The sequence below is a fragment of the Haliotis cracherodii genome, unplaced genomic scaffold (assembly GCF_022045235.1).
Source record: "Haliotis cracherodii isolate W230 unplaced genomic scaffold, xgHalCrac1.p SCAF_18, whole genome shotgun sequence".
Taxonomy (NCBI): Eukaryota; Metazoa; Mollusca; class Gastropoda; order Lepetellida; family Haliotidae; genus Haliotis; species Haliotis cracherodii.
The window spans coordinates 13,366,726-13,383,488 of NW_027266273.1; the positions used below are offsets into that span (position 1 = coordinate 13,366,726).

The 16,763-nt window shown below is 39.4% G+C and overlaps 1 protein-coding gene across 1 annotated transcript in view; it reads left to right on the forward strand.

The window, feature by feature from the left end:
• LOC139465783 (uncharacterized) overlaps positions 1-16,763 on the forward strand; it is a 78,027-nt gene that overhangs the window by 31,424 nt on the left and 29,840 nt on the right. Inside the window, exon 4 of the mRNA XM_071247692.1 lies at positions 15,379-15,642. Coding sequence (XP_071103793.1) covers positions 15,379-15,642 — 264 coding nt within the window. The remainder of the gene's footprint in view (positions 1-15,378; positions 15,643-16,763) is intronic.

The window sequence follows — 16,763 nt, forward strand, 5'->3', positions numbered from 1 at the left end:
ACCTTAATTAAAAACATTACAAGAGTTGGACAATATCTGTTAAATAACGTCTTTACCAACTGGATGTCAATTTCGATAGGCGATTTTGATTGGACTATACATTGACTCGTTACCCCATAATTCCAGCCTAGTTCGGCAAGGGTGGAAACTGGACTTTTGTAGGGAAGATGCTTCCACACTAACCGAAGAATGTAGTATTTTACTGTTCTTTTGATGTAATTTGTTAGAATATTGTCAATTTGTCAATTGCCCAATAGGTGATCAGCAACGCACTGAGGCCTCATCCGAAATGAATCATGAGCTTAACAATGCTCCCATGGCAACAGTCAAATAATTTTAGAAGCCTGCTGCTTTAACATATTTTCCACCCCAGCTGAACAAAATATGTTGATACAAATTTTAAAAAGTGTAACAAAACACAATACGTTTATTAAAACAAAATGTTAGTACACATCCTATTCACATCACAAAGGGGTTTTGGGGTAGCCCAGTGGTTAAAGCTCCGACTTGTCAGGCTGAAGACAGTGGGTTTGATTCCCGTGTGTACAAACAATGAAGCCCATCTGGGTGTCATAAACTTTGATGGCTAGAATATTCATCCAGCAGTGAATTGGTACCCGCTCGGATGAAATGATATGTGACTGTTCACATTCTAGCATCTCACAGGCAGTATGGGAGCTGAGAATGAAATCGAGGCCACACTGATCCATTGACGAGAGTAATGATGGTGTAGTGCTTTGAGCATGCCCCTGTGGTGTGGAAATATAGCACAATATAAATGGCCTATTATTGTAATAGAACAGTGGCGTACAACCATACTGACTCACTACATCCATGGTGCTTCAAAAGGGGAGGGGGAGGGGAGATTATATTTTACGCCACTTTAAATATGATGGAGGGGCTTTACATGTTGAGAATTGTACCGATGTCGTCTGTTTGATTCCAGCTAGGCCACATCCCCACTTAATATATATTATTAATGAAGAATGTGCTTGAAATACATGCATAGAGGTTTATGTCACCTAATTTGAATTTGGTATCTTTTTCGAAAATCAGTTATTTTTTGTGAGTATGATGACGCAGAAATTCATGAGTATTCTTTGCACGAGTTTGAGGTCGGACATTCTGTACACCAACGTCACAGGAACATTACTGCAGTATTTGTGTTTGAGGTCAGATATTCTGTATACCAGTGTCAAATAGGTACATTACTTCACTATTTGAGTTTGAGGTCAGATATTCTGTACAGTGAGGTCACAGGATCATTACTTCACTATGTGAGTTTGAGGTCAGACATTCTGTACACCAACATCACAGGATCATTACTTCACTATTTGAGTTTGAGGTCAGCTATTCTGTACAGTGAGGTCACAGGATCATTACTTCACTATTTGAGTTTGAGGTCAGACATTCTGTACACCAACATCACAGGATCATTACTTCACTATTTGAGTTTGAGGTCAGCTATTCTGTACAGTGAGGTCACAGGATCATTACTTCACTATTTGAGTTTGAGGTCAGATATTCTGTACAGTGAGACCACAGGATCATTACTTCACTATTTGAGTTTGAGGTCAGATATTCTGTACAGCGAGGTCACAGGATCATTACTTCACTATTTGAGTTTCAGGTCAGACATTCTGTACAGTGAGGTCACAGGAATATTACTTCAGTATTTGAGTTTGAGGTCAGATATTCTGTACATCGAGGTCACAGGTACATTACTCCAGCAGTGCTTTACATGCAACCGTTATGGCCAAGCTTCACATCTCCCGCCCAAGGCCTCTCTTGTCGCTGTCGCTGTAATCAATTTCTGCTGCCTCTGATTATTGCAGTATCGATTATTTCTCTGCCTAGGAGCTGCAATAGAGAAATTCTGGTTATCGTCATCGGACCATGTGACTGGCTCTGACACTACCTCATCAAAATATTTCTTCTCGTTCCATGCACTTTATTAGATGTTGAGAACATGCAAAGAAAAAATATTTTTTCATGATGATAGAATGTGTATCCTGCTGTGACAAGCGTTTTGCAACCTTTACAGGGTTGGTTAAAGAAACTGAACAACAGTGTAGAATGTGCCAACAGTGTAGAATGTGCTAGCATCCTGACCTAGTTGTTGTGGTTCCATATTTTGAATTTGACGTAAGCTGGTGGAATTTAGTGTCCTTCTTTCATCACAGGCAGACTGGTCCCGGACATTTTGTCAGGCAACTCTTTTGCATTCTATTCCATCATTGTTGTGTGGAGAGGACTGGAAGATGTGTAACTGAAGATGTAATGAGATGACCACAGCAGGATGTATAGAGGTGTCCATTACCAGGTCTTCGTATGTGTCCAGTGATATTCAGGAGTTGCTGTTTGTTTATGATTTTATCTGTTACACTAATTTGTAGAAGAAACACGCCATTCTCCATGGTCATCTTTTGATCCTTTCGCAACATCCTGATTAAGTGCAAGGGAAGTAATTGTTCATGTCCTTTTGTTGTTTTCTCCACGGTATTTGCCCACCACCACACCACGCGTCCGCTAATCTCCACAGTCGGCTGACGGGGTCGGCTCACGCAGGACAAGAAAGTGAGGAGACGTGTGTTTGTCTTTTGTGATGTGAAATAACGTAGCGTACAGTGGCAGTGTGTGTGTGCTGACCCCTCAGATCTGTGTTTACCTGTCCACTCCATTCACGACCCACGCTGACAACAGCTGACGATATAGATACAGCTTACAGGAGGTAGTTCACCTCACTTACCTACTGAGTCTCGGAGTGAAAGGACTTAAGTGTGGGATTTCTGGAGTGTTTGTTTATTAGTGTACTTTCAGGATGACAACAAAGGTAAACACACTTACATTTCAGTTAGATTAATTCCATGTTACAATTGCTCATTAATTTATTGATTTACCGATTGATTTTATTGTTGTTGATAATGAAATTGTCATTTTCCGTAAGTTAAGCAAAAGGCGGATCCAGCATTCTTAAAAAGGGCGGGGTCGAAAATATAAAAATCCTCTCTGCCTACCACATACAACATTTGGTTTTCAAAAGGGGGGTTCCGACCCCTGGACATCCCCCCGCCTTTCTGGATCCGTCTATGTTGAGTTCAGATTGCTATCACGTTCAGGATCATGTCTGCTTCTTCAAGATTGGACAGAATGATATTACAACAGTTAATTGTGTTAAGTAGTATGTCTTCAAAAAAGTGGTAATGATTATGAATTTTTAAGTTTGTATTTGCTGTAGTGTTCATATTTTTAATATTTCTGTTGTCGTGCAAAGTTTGCAGGATGTGTATAATTCCAGTGATTAAATGTTTACTTCATCGTGTACACGGTGTAATTGAATAGATTTTGAACACTTCCTGATCATGCATAAAGGAATGAGGGTATTACATGGTGTGTGTTCACATGTGTTCCTGCTGTGGTGGGTGTTTAGTGATCAATGGACGTATAATAGTATAGATTATCGGGGTTTCAGCAACAGATGGTTTGATGAAGGTGACCTGCTATATCACGGTGTATTGAGACCGGCATGGTAGAGGTCGATGTGGCAACCTGCTGCTATACAAGCTGTCTGATGCTCCGCTGCACTTGTCAAGCCCCCTTTTACTCCCCCTCCCCATCCCCCCTTCCGCTCCCCCTGACAATTTGGTCAATTTTGCCAGTAAAGCTATACGACCTATTTCAGAGAGACGTGAAATTTTATGGATAGCATTTTCTTTATTGTTTGTAACTACATTTCAGGGCTATGTCTTGCTCCTTCATCAGGTAAGGGACATCAATCAGTTCAACAGCATCCACACACTTGATGAAGGGGCAAAACCTGAACCATTGTTAATAACAAAGAAGTTGATATCCATAAAAGCCTCATGTCTTCATGTTCTTCCAACTTCTAAATGCCTAGTAAGGACTTCATCACATCAGAGAGGGTCATTTCAAATCTCTAACTGTATAAGTCTATTCCTGTACCTTTCATATTTTTGGTAGTTTTATTTCGATTTGTCAAGTAATACTTTTTTTTTGGTTTATGGAGAAGATTGTCTATATCTCAACAGAAAATCAAAATAACATTTTATCTTTTTCATTTTGTCTAAAATGAATTTTGCTCTTTTTACCGTTTTTTCAATAATAAAAACTGTTATTTTTACCTTTACTATGTGGCATTTTTGTTGTAAACAGTTTGTAACAGAATGGAAACTGTAAACCTTGTCTGGCCTTGTGTCTGTTTATAAGTATAATGTCAACATGATTATGTCTGACTATCTGGCCACTTCTTGATACTCTTGATATAGTGATGTTATGTAAAGGGTCTGCCTGCATGTGTGGGAAGTAGTTGTGACATGCCCGAGATGGACAGATGATTGTTTTACAGCTTTTTGGCCATAAATCTTGCATGACAGCTGGTACAGGAGATGGAATAAACACGTATGGAGCTGAATCAATGGAATGTAAAAACTACGGAAAAAATCTATAAAATTACCAAATCATGCATTGTTTCTCTGAAGTGATGCCTAAACTCTCTTATCTCTCCCTTTGTGGGGCGGTCGGGTAGCCTAGTGGTTAATGTGTCACTCACTCACTCACTGTCCCTTTGTGCTTCAAGCGGAGTTGGACTGTGTAGAAATTCTGCCACATGGGCTGTCTGTGTGATGCTGGGGTTGGAGATACATGGACACTGAGCAGGGATTTATGTAGGCCAATATTCAGTTGTCTGCAACAAATGTCGGTAAACATTCCCAAATTGGAAATGTATACTCCCAACGCATAATATTCAACTAATGTTATTGCCTTGTAGAGGTGACTTTCATATCATTTCATGTAATGGAATTGAATGTAATATTAAACCATTTTGAGTTTCAGAAAAAAGAATATAAAATAATCCCAATTTTTAAAATACTGATTTTTTTAACAATTTGCCGACCAAGAGCAGTTTGAAATCATGATAAATCTCTTCCAAGTCAACACAAGATCTGCATGGAGGACAGCTGGTGTTGTTGATAGCTTGTGTCATTCATTTGAAGATGACGTTTACAGAGAAGTTTATGGTTATAAAAAATAATAAAACAATGACAAGGCTTAAGCTATCTTCTGACCCCATGTGAAGTTACAGCAGCTTTTTTGTCGACGGTTGAAGGTAGTGTTATAATCAGTCTTCGGTGTACAAGTCACGGAACTGGGAATGCAACTCTGATTTGTTGACACACTTACTGATATGTCATGTGCTCTGAGCACACGTTTCTGTAGAGCCTGTGCTATAAGTGGCTAATTATTATCAATTATCATTCCATGTTGAATACATAGGATTAGGAACTATTGTTTCAACTGGTCCTAATTATGTAGCCAGTTGCATTTCATTATTTTAACATCAGAATTGACATGTATAATAATTTACTCATAATTATTCCTTAAAATTCCTTTTTTTTGATAGTTTCATAAATATTTTGATCTCTTAAATATACACAAACTATCTCAGATTCAATAACTAACCCAACCTAGACTTAAAATAATTTGAAAATAATTGCCAAATATATTTTCACATGAAAAATACCCACATTTTTGTTGTTGACCTGAAAAATGCTATTGGATATCATCTGTTGACTGTCAATCAGTAAGGTGGTCTGGCTGTACAAAAAAGTCCAAACAGGTTTCAAAGAGATCATCAGACCATGGTCAACCTTTGAAGTTTGTACTTCAGAGCATCTGTAGCAAGTCTGTAGCAAGTCTGTAGTGTAAACAATGACCCCACAAGGTGGTGAAAGCAAGGCTTGTCAACACTGTTATGGATGGTCTCCTGGCTCAGTGCTGTAGAGATAACAAAACAGCAGAGTAAAGTAGGGGGATTGGAGATGATCACATTGCTGAGTTTAATATTGAAACGTGGTCCGTGAGGTGACACTCATTGTGCGCCTGTATCCTCAGGGAGGACCAAGTAATACTTGTGTTTGTGGTGACCCGTTGCACCATCATTTTGCTTGCAGTGCTGAAATTAAATATCGCTTTTGAGGTGAGGTGAAATCGGGTTTAATGGTATTCAAGATTATTGTTAATTTAGTAATGTGCATGCATGTGTGTGTGGCTGCTTGTACTAGTCTGGACCCTCATGCACAAAGCTATCTTAGTGCTATGACAATCGTTGTGCTAAAATCGCTTTGTGCAAGAGGGCCCTGAACTTATGCAGGTTTCATAGTGCCTGCCCACTGAGACACAGTACACTCTGAACTGACCAGTCCTTGTTTTATCCCGTGGTCTAGTGGCAGAGAGTCCGCCCAGGAGAGTGGAAGGTCTGGGGTTCGATCCCCAGCCGCATCATACCAAAAGACATTAAAAGATGGTACTTGTTGTTACCCTGTCTGGCACTCGTCATTAAGGGACTAAAACAAGGACTGGTCGGCTCGGAGTCAGTATACTGTGTTTGAGTTGGGTATTCATGTTAAACTGCGGCATGGTATCTCAGTGGGCTAGCGCTATAAATCGGCATCAGTCCGGACTAGTACAAGCAGCCACACACACACACGTGCATGCACGTCGCTATATAAGTGCAATAATCTTAGACGTGACGTTAAACCCAATTTCACCTCACCTCGCCTTGTTTTATCCCCACAATGCTGAGTACCAGGCAGGGAACAAAAAGTACCATCTTTTGGTATGACCACAACCTTTAATCTTCAGACAGAAAATACTTCAGTCATATAATTAGTCATAAACACTAACAAAAACATACATAATTCCTTTTTTGAAAACCCACCAACTGACCCTGGGTCATTTAAGGGCATTTTACCTGAAGCTATGTCGTGTTGAGGGTGCTGAGAATCACATGCCTACAGGCACATTATGACTGCCTTTGTAGACATGTGAAAGCAATTATGTAGATTTTAGAAATTTGCATAATTATTTCCTATCATATCTAAGAATTGAGACTGGCTGTTAATAGAATTCAAATTCATTCACCACTGAAGGAAGCTTGTTGACAGATTGCTGTTGATAATATACGCCATTCTAGCAAAGAGAACTCTCACAGCATTAAAAAAAATTCAAGTAAATTTATTGAATTTAGCCTTTTGGGTTAATTGCTTTGAGACCATTGTGATATTGAATATATGTGATTAAACTTGTAGTAGTCCTGTGCGAAGTGCCTGCTGGGCATATGAACCAGTGAGTGTTAGAACATACCAATGATCAAAGTCATGTATTTCAAGTACTGACAAAAAATTGTTTGTCAGTCTTCAGGCATCAATAACCAGATAGTGCCACAATACATCTTATATGAACAGGGGCGGTCCAGTAGCCTAGTGGTTAAAGCTTTCGCTCGTCACGCCGAAGACACGGGTTCTATTCCCGACATGGGTACAATGTGTGAAGCCCATTTCTGGTGTCCCCGCCGTGATATTGCTGGAATATTGCTAAAAGCAGCGTAAAACCACACTCACTCACTCTTATATGAACATAGAATATTTATGAAGACATTCAGAGGGAATAAACATTGAATTCTTTACCTGTGATTGCCCATTTCCCCACCTTTGAGTACACCTGTTGGCTTTTTATTGCATGTTGAACTATTTAGATTTAGGGTAGGAAAACTATTAAAGTGAAGGAATGGCTGTCATGAGTGTTATATGGGGGTCTTCAGCACAGTTTACACTGGGCAGAAGCCTGACTTATACTCCAATAAATGACCCGAGATAAAGAGAATTATATTTGAACACGTTCCCTTTACATCCAGTTTTATTGAAATAGATATATTTACAGTGTATATTCATGTAGGTACTGGTGTTATGTTTTATTGGTGTAGTAATATTGTGTTGTTGTTTTGACTACCACAGAAGTATGTGTTTCAGGGTACTTAAGTAAATGACATGACCCACTTGTGTCCGGAGAGGCATCTTACTGTTTGTCTCAAGTGTCTGCATCTGTTGTGTCCGTGTCGTATCTTAAAGATGTGTGTCTCAGTCCAATAGTGACTGAAGGCACTTGACAGTTTATTCTGATCATTGATGGGTTGTGCTTCGGTTTTAGTGATTCATATGCAGGCAAAAACATCCTGGTTTCACAGTCATGTGGGAAAGAAGACTGTGGAAAAGAAAAGAGGAATTCGAATTTAAATATTGATTGATTTCGTTCATTTTTATAATTTAACATGTTATACTGTTTTGTAGGTTATGGCTGATCATAGCATCAGCTGATGTTTTTGCAATCTCTAAATGCCTTGGTATTTCAATGATGAGTCTCCCCTAAGGATAGTCTGTCATTGCATGAACGAGAAACTCCCGCACCCCTCAGTTCGATAGTGGCAATAGGCACCGTACATGTAAGGTGCTCTTATGGTAGTTTAATGATTTTGAAACATTCAGTAATCTTATTACTCCACGAAATGATTGTTTGCAATTCAAACATTCAAGACTGTTAAAAGTACAGTACTTACATCCAAATTAAAAATATCATACTTTCTCCTTGACAAAAGTTGATTTCCTGTTTTTTGGATGAATTGATTCTGGATATTTTAAACGTAAAAGTTTTTTCTCTCAATTGAGAAATTAATTTGGTCTGGCCAAACTGTTTGTGTTAGTATACCAGTAGTCGTCTTTTTGTGTACCAGATTTATTTCAGTATTGGAATCCTTTGTGTATATTTGTACTCCTAACTGTTACTATTTGAATTAATTATAACAACTTGATACTATAAATAAATAGCAACACTCATACTCATCATCTATTACACAGGTTTTGATATCAAAAGGCCTGCAAATTCATATCATGCAATCAAACAACAAGCAAGCATTTCCTAGTTAATAGTAATATGTATGCAGTCTGGTGCTGTTTCCATCCCAGAATCCAATGTTGACATTTTCAGTTATTCATCCATTATACCGATCGATACCCACATGAGCGGAGCCAAGTTATGTTCTTGAATTGAAAGAATTCTGGTGTGGATATGGGTCAGTTGCCTGCTGATCTGCAGCTTGTATACAAATTGTTCCTTCTGGTCACTTGTCCAAATCATTGCTAGTTCAGATAACGGGTGAATGTGCATTAGTCAGGAGACATTCCACCGAATGTTTGTTGCCTGGGAATGTTCAGGAATCCAGGAAAGTAGCCATCCGGACTAATCCTTTGAAGTATTGTACTTCCGCCCTGCCTGATAATACAGTGATATGGTAAGAGTCAGGACTTCTTAAGGAATGTCTGTGGCTGTAAGTGAAATTCGGTCAGCAAGTGTGGGGGTGTCATGGTTTAAAGGATCAATATGATGGCTGTTTGTTGATTATTGTTGAATGACTGTGGCCCAGTGCTTGTTTGAATGGTGTGGAAGCTAGGGTAATGGAGGCTTGGATTTACCCACGCTGTGGTCTCATTGCATTGCTAGATTCATATGCAGGCATAAACATGTTGGGTTTTCTGTCATGTGGGAAATGTGACTGGAAAAGAGGAATTCAAGTTTGAATATTGATTGATGTTGTTCAATTTATGAAGTTTCATGTCATGCTGTTCTGTAAATCATGTAATCGTAGCATCAGCCAATGGTCTCTATATGCCTTGGTATTTTGATAATGGTACTCTTCCAGGGATAACCTATCATTGTTTGAACAAGAAAATCCTGATGCCATGAACCCTTGATGCCATTAACCCTTGATGAAAATAATGTGGATGTATTTACCAAAGAAGTTTCCTAACATTTAACACAAGATAAATCAACAAGCAACAGTTTTTTGTAATTTTGACTTAACACAGATATTACTTTCTGCATTGAATATGAGACTGTCCTGCAAGTCAAATCTATACTGACTCCGAGCCGACCAGTCCTTGTTTTAGCCCCTTTATGCCGAGCGCCAGACAGGGTAACAAGTACCATCTTTTAACGTCTTTTGGTATGATGCGGCCGGGGATCGAACCCTGGATCTTCTGCTCTCTGGGCGGACGCTCTACCACAAGACCACGGAGGCGGCATTTTACTTTTGAAGAGAATGGACATTCTTTAAACGCTTGGGTCTTTTATAATGAACATATGGGAATGGTTTATTATATACATGGCATATAATCTAATGATTCTGAAAAAAAGTTTTGTCGCTTTTATAAAATGTCTTTGGGAGACTTGTACTTGTTTGGATCTCATCTGTTCCTGATACAAATATAGAGATTTGTCTGCCATATGCATATCTACCATATCGAATCCACCTCTGTTCTGTAGGTGTTTGTACTTACTGGTGAATAAGGAGTGTTGTTCATGTAGCGGCCATGTTTGTGTGGTTGTACATTAAGGAGGGGAAGGGTTCATGGTGTGAACAGGGGCTTCACAGGAATGAGTGAACAATACAAGTCCTTGTTTACCCAAACATGTGGACTGAGTCTTTACCTAATGAAATGCAAATAGGTGTACTTAGGTTCACTATAATAGGATTATTTTTCTCTTATTGACTTAACAAATATAGAAACAGCTTTGAATGAATGTGTCACATAGCTGAGACGTGGAGGTGAAAGTTTATATATATACTACTCAAGAGAAGAGAAGATTCTTTCATATGTTTGTTTGTTGTTTAAAGCCGCACTGAGTAATATTCCACCTACATGAAGGCGGTCTGTAAATAATCGAGTCTGGACCAGACAATCCAGTGATTGACAACATGAGCATCGATCCACGGAATTGGGATTGATGACAGGCATCAACCAAGTCAGCGAGCCTGACCACCTGATCCCGTTAGTCACCTCTTACGACAAGCATAGTCGCCTTTTATGGCAAGCAGGGTTACTGAAGACCTATTCCACCCCGGATGTTCATGGGTCGATTCTTTCATATGACTTTAGTTAATCTGTCATGGTATGAAAGAATCATGCATTCTTTAACTTAAATTATTTTGAGTAGTATATATACTCTCTGGCTGCACTGGCTGTAGATTCTAGATTTGATATTGGTGAAGGTGAAGGTGAAGTTGAAAGGATCCTGAACAACAATAAACTGATCACGGTGAAAGAAATTATGGTTGGATTACCGATAAGAATATTTAAAGAATTACTCAACACTTCTGTTTTACATCTGTGATAAGGTGAATGGTGAGTTGCCCCTTTAAACAGTATTTCAGTTCTATCACTGTATGTCATGCTGGCTATGGTGCTCACAAACCAAAAATCATTATCAAGAAGTATCTAGGATTTGAACCTGCAACAAAAAGCTTGTGGCATGCATATGCCTAACGATTTCTGTATAGGTTTGATTGTTTGGTTCTGTTATGTATAAAGTACCATAAATTCTGGAACTATCAACGCCAGTCAATATGGTAATATCCAAACTGTTTCAATGTCCTATTTTGATCTGTCAAAGAGTTGGTGACCTTTTGAATAATTGCAATTCTGTGTGGGGTTTCCCTCGCCCATTGACGTACGTACCTCACAATTCTGGTCAGATTGGCCAATGAGTGTGGGCGGCCAGTTAGTGTTTTATTGCCATTGATTGTTGTTGAGTGTGTACTGATTTAGGGCATGGTGTCTGTCCTGAATTGATGAATGTTCTACGAGGGTTCATCCAAGATCAGAAGGGTAGTACAATGATATATTTTGATACTACGGATACCAGCGAATATGGACCCTCTGCCCTCCTTTTGAAAACCAAATGTAGTATGTTATAGGCAGTAAAATTATCTGAGAGAGGATTTTGATATTTTGGACCCCTCCCTTTTAAAAATGTTGGATCTACCCTTGATAGGTCTGTATGGCAGGTACAATAGTCTTAGTGCTGTATGGTCGTTTTGGGGGAAAGGGGCTCTTGTCTGTTCTCATTTGATACAAAAGATATTTCTGAATTACAAAAAGATTTTACAACAAAATAAATTACAAACTTGATGACATTCTGTGCAATGTACAATGAATGAAAGGGTTACAACGACTGCAGTGTCCATGGTCCTTCACTGAGATACGTCTATGTCATCAGGCCAGGGTGTCTATACATTGAGTATAAGCAGCCATCTAGTTTGGCCATGATCCTGTTATCCAGGGCCCCGTTCCTCAAAGCGATCTTAGCATTAAGGTGATCAAAAGTCACATACTTTAGCATAGTCTTACAATCATCGTAACATTAAGATTGCTTTGAGGAACAGGGCCGAGATTACGATCATCATAGCATTAAGATTGCTTTGAGGAACAGGGCCGAGATTACGATCATCGTAGCATTAAGATTGCTTTGAGGAACAGGGCCGAGATTACGATCATCGTAGCATTAAGATTGCTTTGAGGAACAGGGCCGAGATTACGATCATCGTAGCATTAAGATTGCTTTGAGGAACAGGGCCGAGATTACGATCATCATAGCATTAAGATTGCTTTGAGGAACAGGGCCGAGATTACGTCACACTACAATGTGTCATGATGGTTGTAACAACACGGCCACTTCCTGACACAGCAAACTACTCCTGGTAGTGTGAGACAGTCAGTTCTTGAAACTCGACACCTGAGACTGATGAAAACTGGGACATCAGGGACAATCTGTCCCTAGTATTGTCAGCCATGTTATCACTCTCACACAGCGCTGTTACTCATCTTGAACACCTGATCCCGAGTCAAGCATGGATACAGCTTTATGGAAAGTGAGGGGTGGTGGTTGGTTGGTGTTGGGTGGTGGTGAATTTTATGACATTAATAAAATGCATTGTGAATGCAAATAATTCTGGAAACAGTTGAGTTTAGTAGCCAAACAAAGTGGTCAATTTTGTGGTGAAGTTTCAGCTGGGTACAATCTCCACAAAGTGCACTTAGTGCCTAGATGTTGCAGTATGGGAGTTACGATCATCTTAGCGCTATGACTGTTATAAGTTAAGGTTGCAATAAGGGAGTTATGATCATCTTGGTACTACGGTGTCGCAAGTCTATGTTGAATTATGGGAGATACGATCATATTAGGGCTTCGACTGTTGTAATTCAATGTTGAAGTATGTGAGTTACGATCATCTTAGCGTCTATTTTCAAGCATGGGAGCAAGATCACTTTGTGGAATGAGGCCCAGTTTTTGATGTATTAATATTAAAATGGTTTATGTGCTTTTCATGATAACAAATCTGTTTGACAAATTTGCTGCCTTGAAGTCTAGGACAATGGATAAACATGTGCAAATGGCCCTCTGCTTATGTTGTATCATGGCCGCAACTAGGCTAATTTTAAGTGTAAGCAGGCCCAAGCTCCGCAATAGTGTTTGTGTTCCCCCCCTTCCCCACTAGAAATTTGTAAAAATTAGATGCTCTTAAACACCATTTCCTGCATTTTTTTTAACCATTTATCTTAGATTTTGTTTGTAACAAATATTGGTAATTTATTCATTATATTTGTATATAAGTAATATATATATATATATATATATGCTTCACCAACACATCTGATTTTTATTCAAGAAACATCTGTGATGACAAAGGAAATTTGAACATTCAAACGAATCGATAAGATTACTTTTATGTGTATTTACATGTTCATTCGTAGTATGTGATGGTTATTTATTTTTTCATATTTTTTTGCGTGCCAACCTATCATTAAAATGAAAATAATTCAGACAATAAATAAATTGTTCAATCGTGTAGAGCTAAATCTAGATGAGCTAAATTACTTATTAAAAAAAATTGTGCTTTTTTTAGGTGTAAAAAAATAGTTTTTTTTAAGGTGTAAGCAATTGCTTTTCTGTTACAATAGTAGTTTCCCCTCTGAGTATGACACATGAAAACTCCCTCAAAATAAATATGTCCCACCTCTTAGGCCAAGAATCCTTCGAAACCTGTTTTTGTAAGGGATTTTTTTATGATCTGTTACATAAATTATTAATTTCCTGCTCAGAGATTGGTACTGATTTCATTACATCCAGCATTGGATAATTTCAGTATTGTGTTATATGGGGGTTGTGGGGAGAATTAGACCAAGGTTAAGTATGACAGATAGGCACTTTAACCACTGGACTACCTCATCCTGTCACATGATACAGAGTGAGTGAGTGAGTGGGTGAGTTCTGACACCACTTGAAATGTTGCCACACATGTATCGAAGAAAGACAAGTTCTATGGATGAACAACTTCTTTATTACAATTAGTGCGACGTTTCGGTGTAGAAACCACCATGAACAGGTATAGTGCTGCCTGGCCAAGAATCATCATCTAAACTCATCTTGGGTTCGAATCCAATACCAATGGATCCTGATGAGTGAGTGAGTGAGGATGGTTTTACACCACTTTTAGCAATATTCCAGCAATATCACGGTGGGGGACACCAGAAATGGGCTTCACACATTGTACCCATGTTGGGAATCGAACCCGTGACTTAGGCGTGACGAGCGAACGCTTTAACCACTAGGCTACCCGACCGCCCCTGGATCCTGATGAGATTCAGAGAGCAAAGATGAGATGTTTGAGATAACTGTCACCACTTGTGGGATGTACCCTGAATGGCTGACATTTACCTCAGGTCTAAGGTGATGAGTTGAGTGTGAGGAGTAAGAACCTGTTAATGAATGTCAACTCACAGGTATGCTCAGCCCAGTGTGGTTGTTTACCTGAGGATAACGAACATGTGGAGAACTTTGCACTGATCGGATTACTCAATGTTTTGAGACATTTGCTTACTGCTGTCAACAGTCGTCTACATTTGTCAAGTCAATACAAGAGTTCAGTGTCGATTCTTGGCAGGTGCATAACATATTCTCTGACACTGATGACTTGATCACTCCACAAGTCACTCAGTTCAGTCTTATGTTTTGTTCTTTTGTCGCTGCTTAAAGCCACACTCAGCACTCTTCTACGTATATTGGTCTGTAAATACAGTAAACTACGGTTATAAAGGACACGATAATAACAAACTGACGAATATAACAAACTTACTTTTTTGGTCCCGACTATTTGCTGTAGTTATGCTGGATATATGCTTATAACGAACTACAATCATAACAAACTAAAATTAGTAGTCCCTTTGAGTTCGTTATAACAGTAGTTTACTGTATTCTGGCCCAGACAAATTATTGATATTATGGGCAACATCCCCCAAGGTATGATAAGCCCAATCACCATCTGGACCCCATTCCACAAAACGATCTTAGCACAACGACAGTCGTAAATGTATGTTAAAGTATGGGACTTGCGATCACCTTAGTGTTACGATCGCTTGGTGGAACAGGGCCATGACGTTGCTGTGGATGTACCCGATTCCCCCCAGGGTGCCTATAGAGTGAAGGTTAGCACAGTGGTGAGTGTGGTATCTTGTCATCCCAAAGACCAAGGTTTGATTCCCATCACTGGATCAACTTGCGATGCCCAGTTTGTCATCACATGCTGAAATGTGTCAGAAATAGCTAAATTATTTTCTGTATAAATCTACAATAGCAGCTTGAGTTTCAAATTCTTCTTCCATCCTGACCTTTACCTTCATGTTTCAGAGCGTAGAGAGGAAGAAGTATGGCATTGACTCGAAGCGGCCAGACTACCGTCCTGGTGGTGGAGATATCCAGATCTTCAGTGAGAAGAAGGAGTACCGGGCAGAGCCTAGAATTGATGCTCGAGCCTCGCCAGCATCCCGTGCCTCCCCCAAGCCTGGCACCCCCCGGACAACCCCGGTCAAGTCACCTTCCCCCAATTTGTCTGGGGTTCGATCAAAGATAGGCTCCATGGATAAAGCCAAACACACCCCTGGAGGAGGAAATGTAAGGATGTGTGAATGTAACTTCTTCTTATTTTGTTACCTTACAGGATTATAATGATTCACCAAATTTTGGATCATTCCAGTATTTTGTACAATGGTATGTACGTGGGCTGTGAAGTCAGAATTGAATCCAGCTTTCTGATTGGTCAATTGCTGTCTGTATGGACATCATGATGTCATAGTGTTCCATATCATGTCGTCTGCTTCTCACGTCATAATTGACCTTGTTGCCATGGTAGTTGTAAGGCAGATGTGATGTTGTCACCCAAACTTATTTCACAGAAGTTATTAGTATCTGAACTTGTGAAAATTTGTTACTTTTGTCATTAGTGTGTTAGACAGGATTTTACCAGCTGACTGTTGGTGTTCACACCTCAACTTTCGGCCTTGTACACCCTGCTAGTGACACCTGTACCTCACACTACATGTATATATATATATATTGGAATGGTATGTTACCTGAAATGACAAACTCTTTTCTGTAGGTATGTTCATGAGTTCTCACGGAGCAGTCATGTGAACCATTCTGGTTGTAAATAAGGTCACTCGTGTGAACTGTTCTTGTTGTGAATAAGGTCACTCATGTGAACCATTCTTGTTGTAAATAAGGTCACTCGTGTGAACTGTTCTTGTTGTAAATAAGGTCACTCATGTGAACTGTTCTTGTTGTAAATAAGGTCACTCATGTGAACTGTTCTTGTTGTGAATAAGGTCACTCATGTGAACCATTCTTGTTGTGAATAAGGGTCACTTGTGTGAACCATTCTTGTTGTGAATAAGGTCACTCATGTGAACTGTTCTTGTTGTGAATAAGGTCACTCATGTGAACCATTCTTGTTGTGAATAAGGTCACTCATGTGAACCATTCTTGTTGTGAATAAGGTCACTCATGTGAACTGTTCTTGTTGTGAATAAGGTCACTCATGTGAACCATTCTTGTTGTGAATAAGGTCACTCATGTGAACTGTTCTTGTTGTGAATAAGGTCACTCATGTGAACCATTCTTGTTGTGAATAAGGGTCACTTGTGTGAGCCATTCTTGTTGTAAATAAGGTCACTCATGTGAACTGTTCTTGTTGTGAATAAGGTCACTCATGTGAACCATTCTTGTTGTGAATAAGG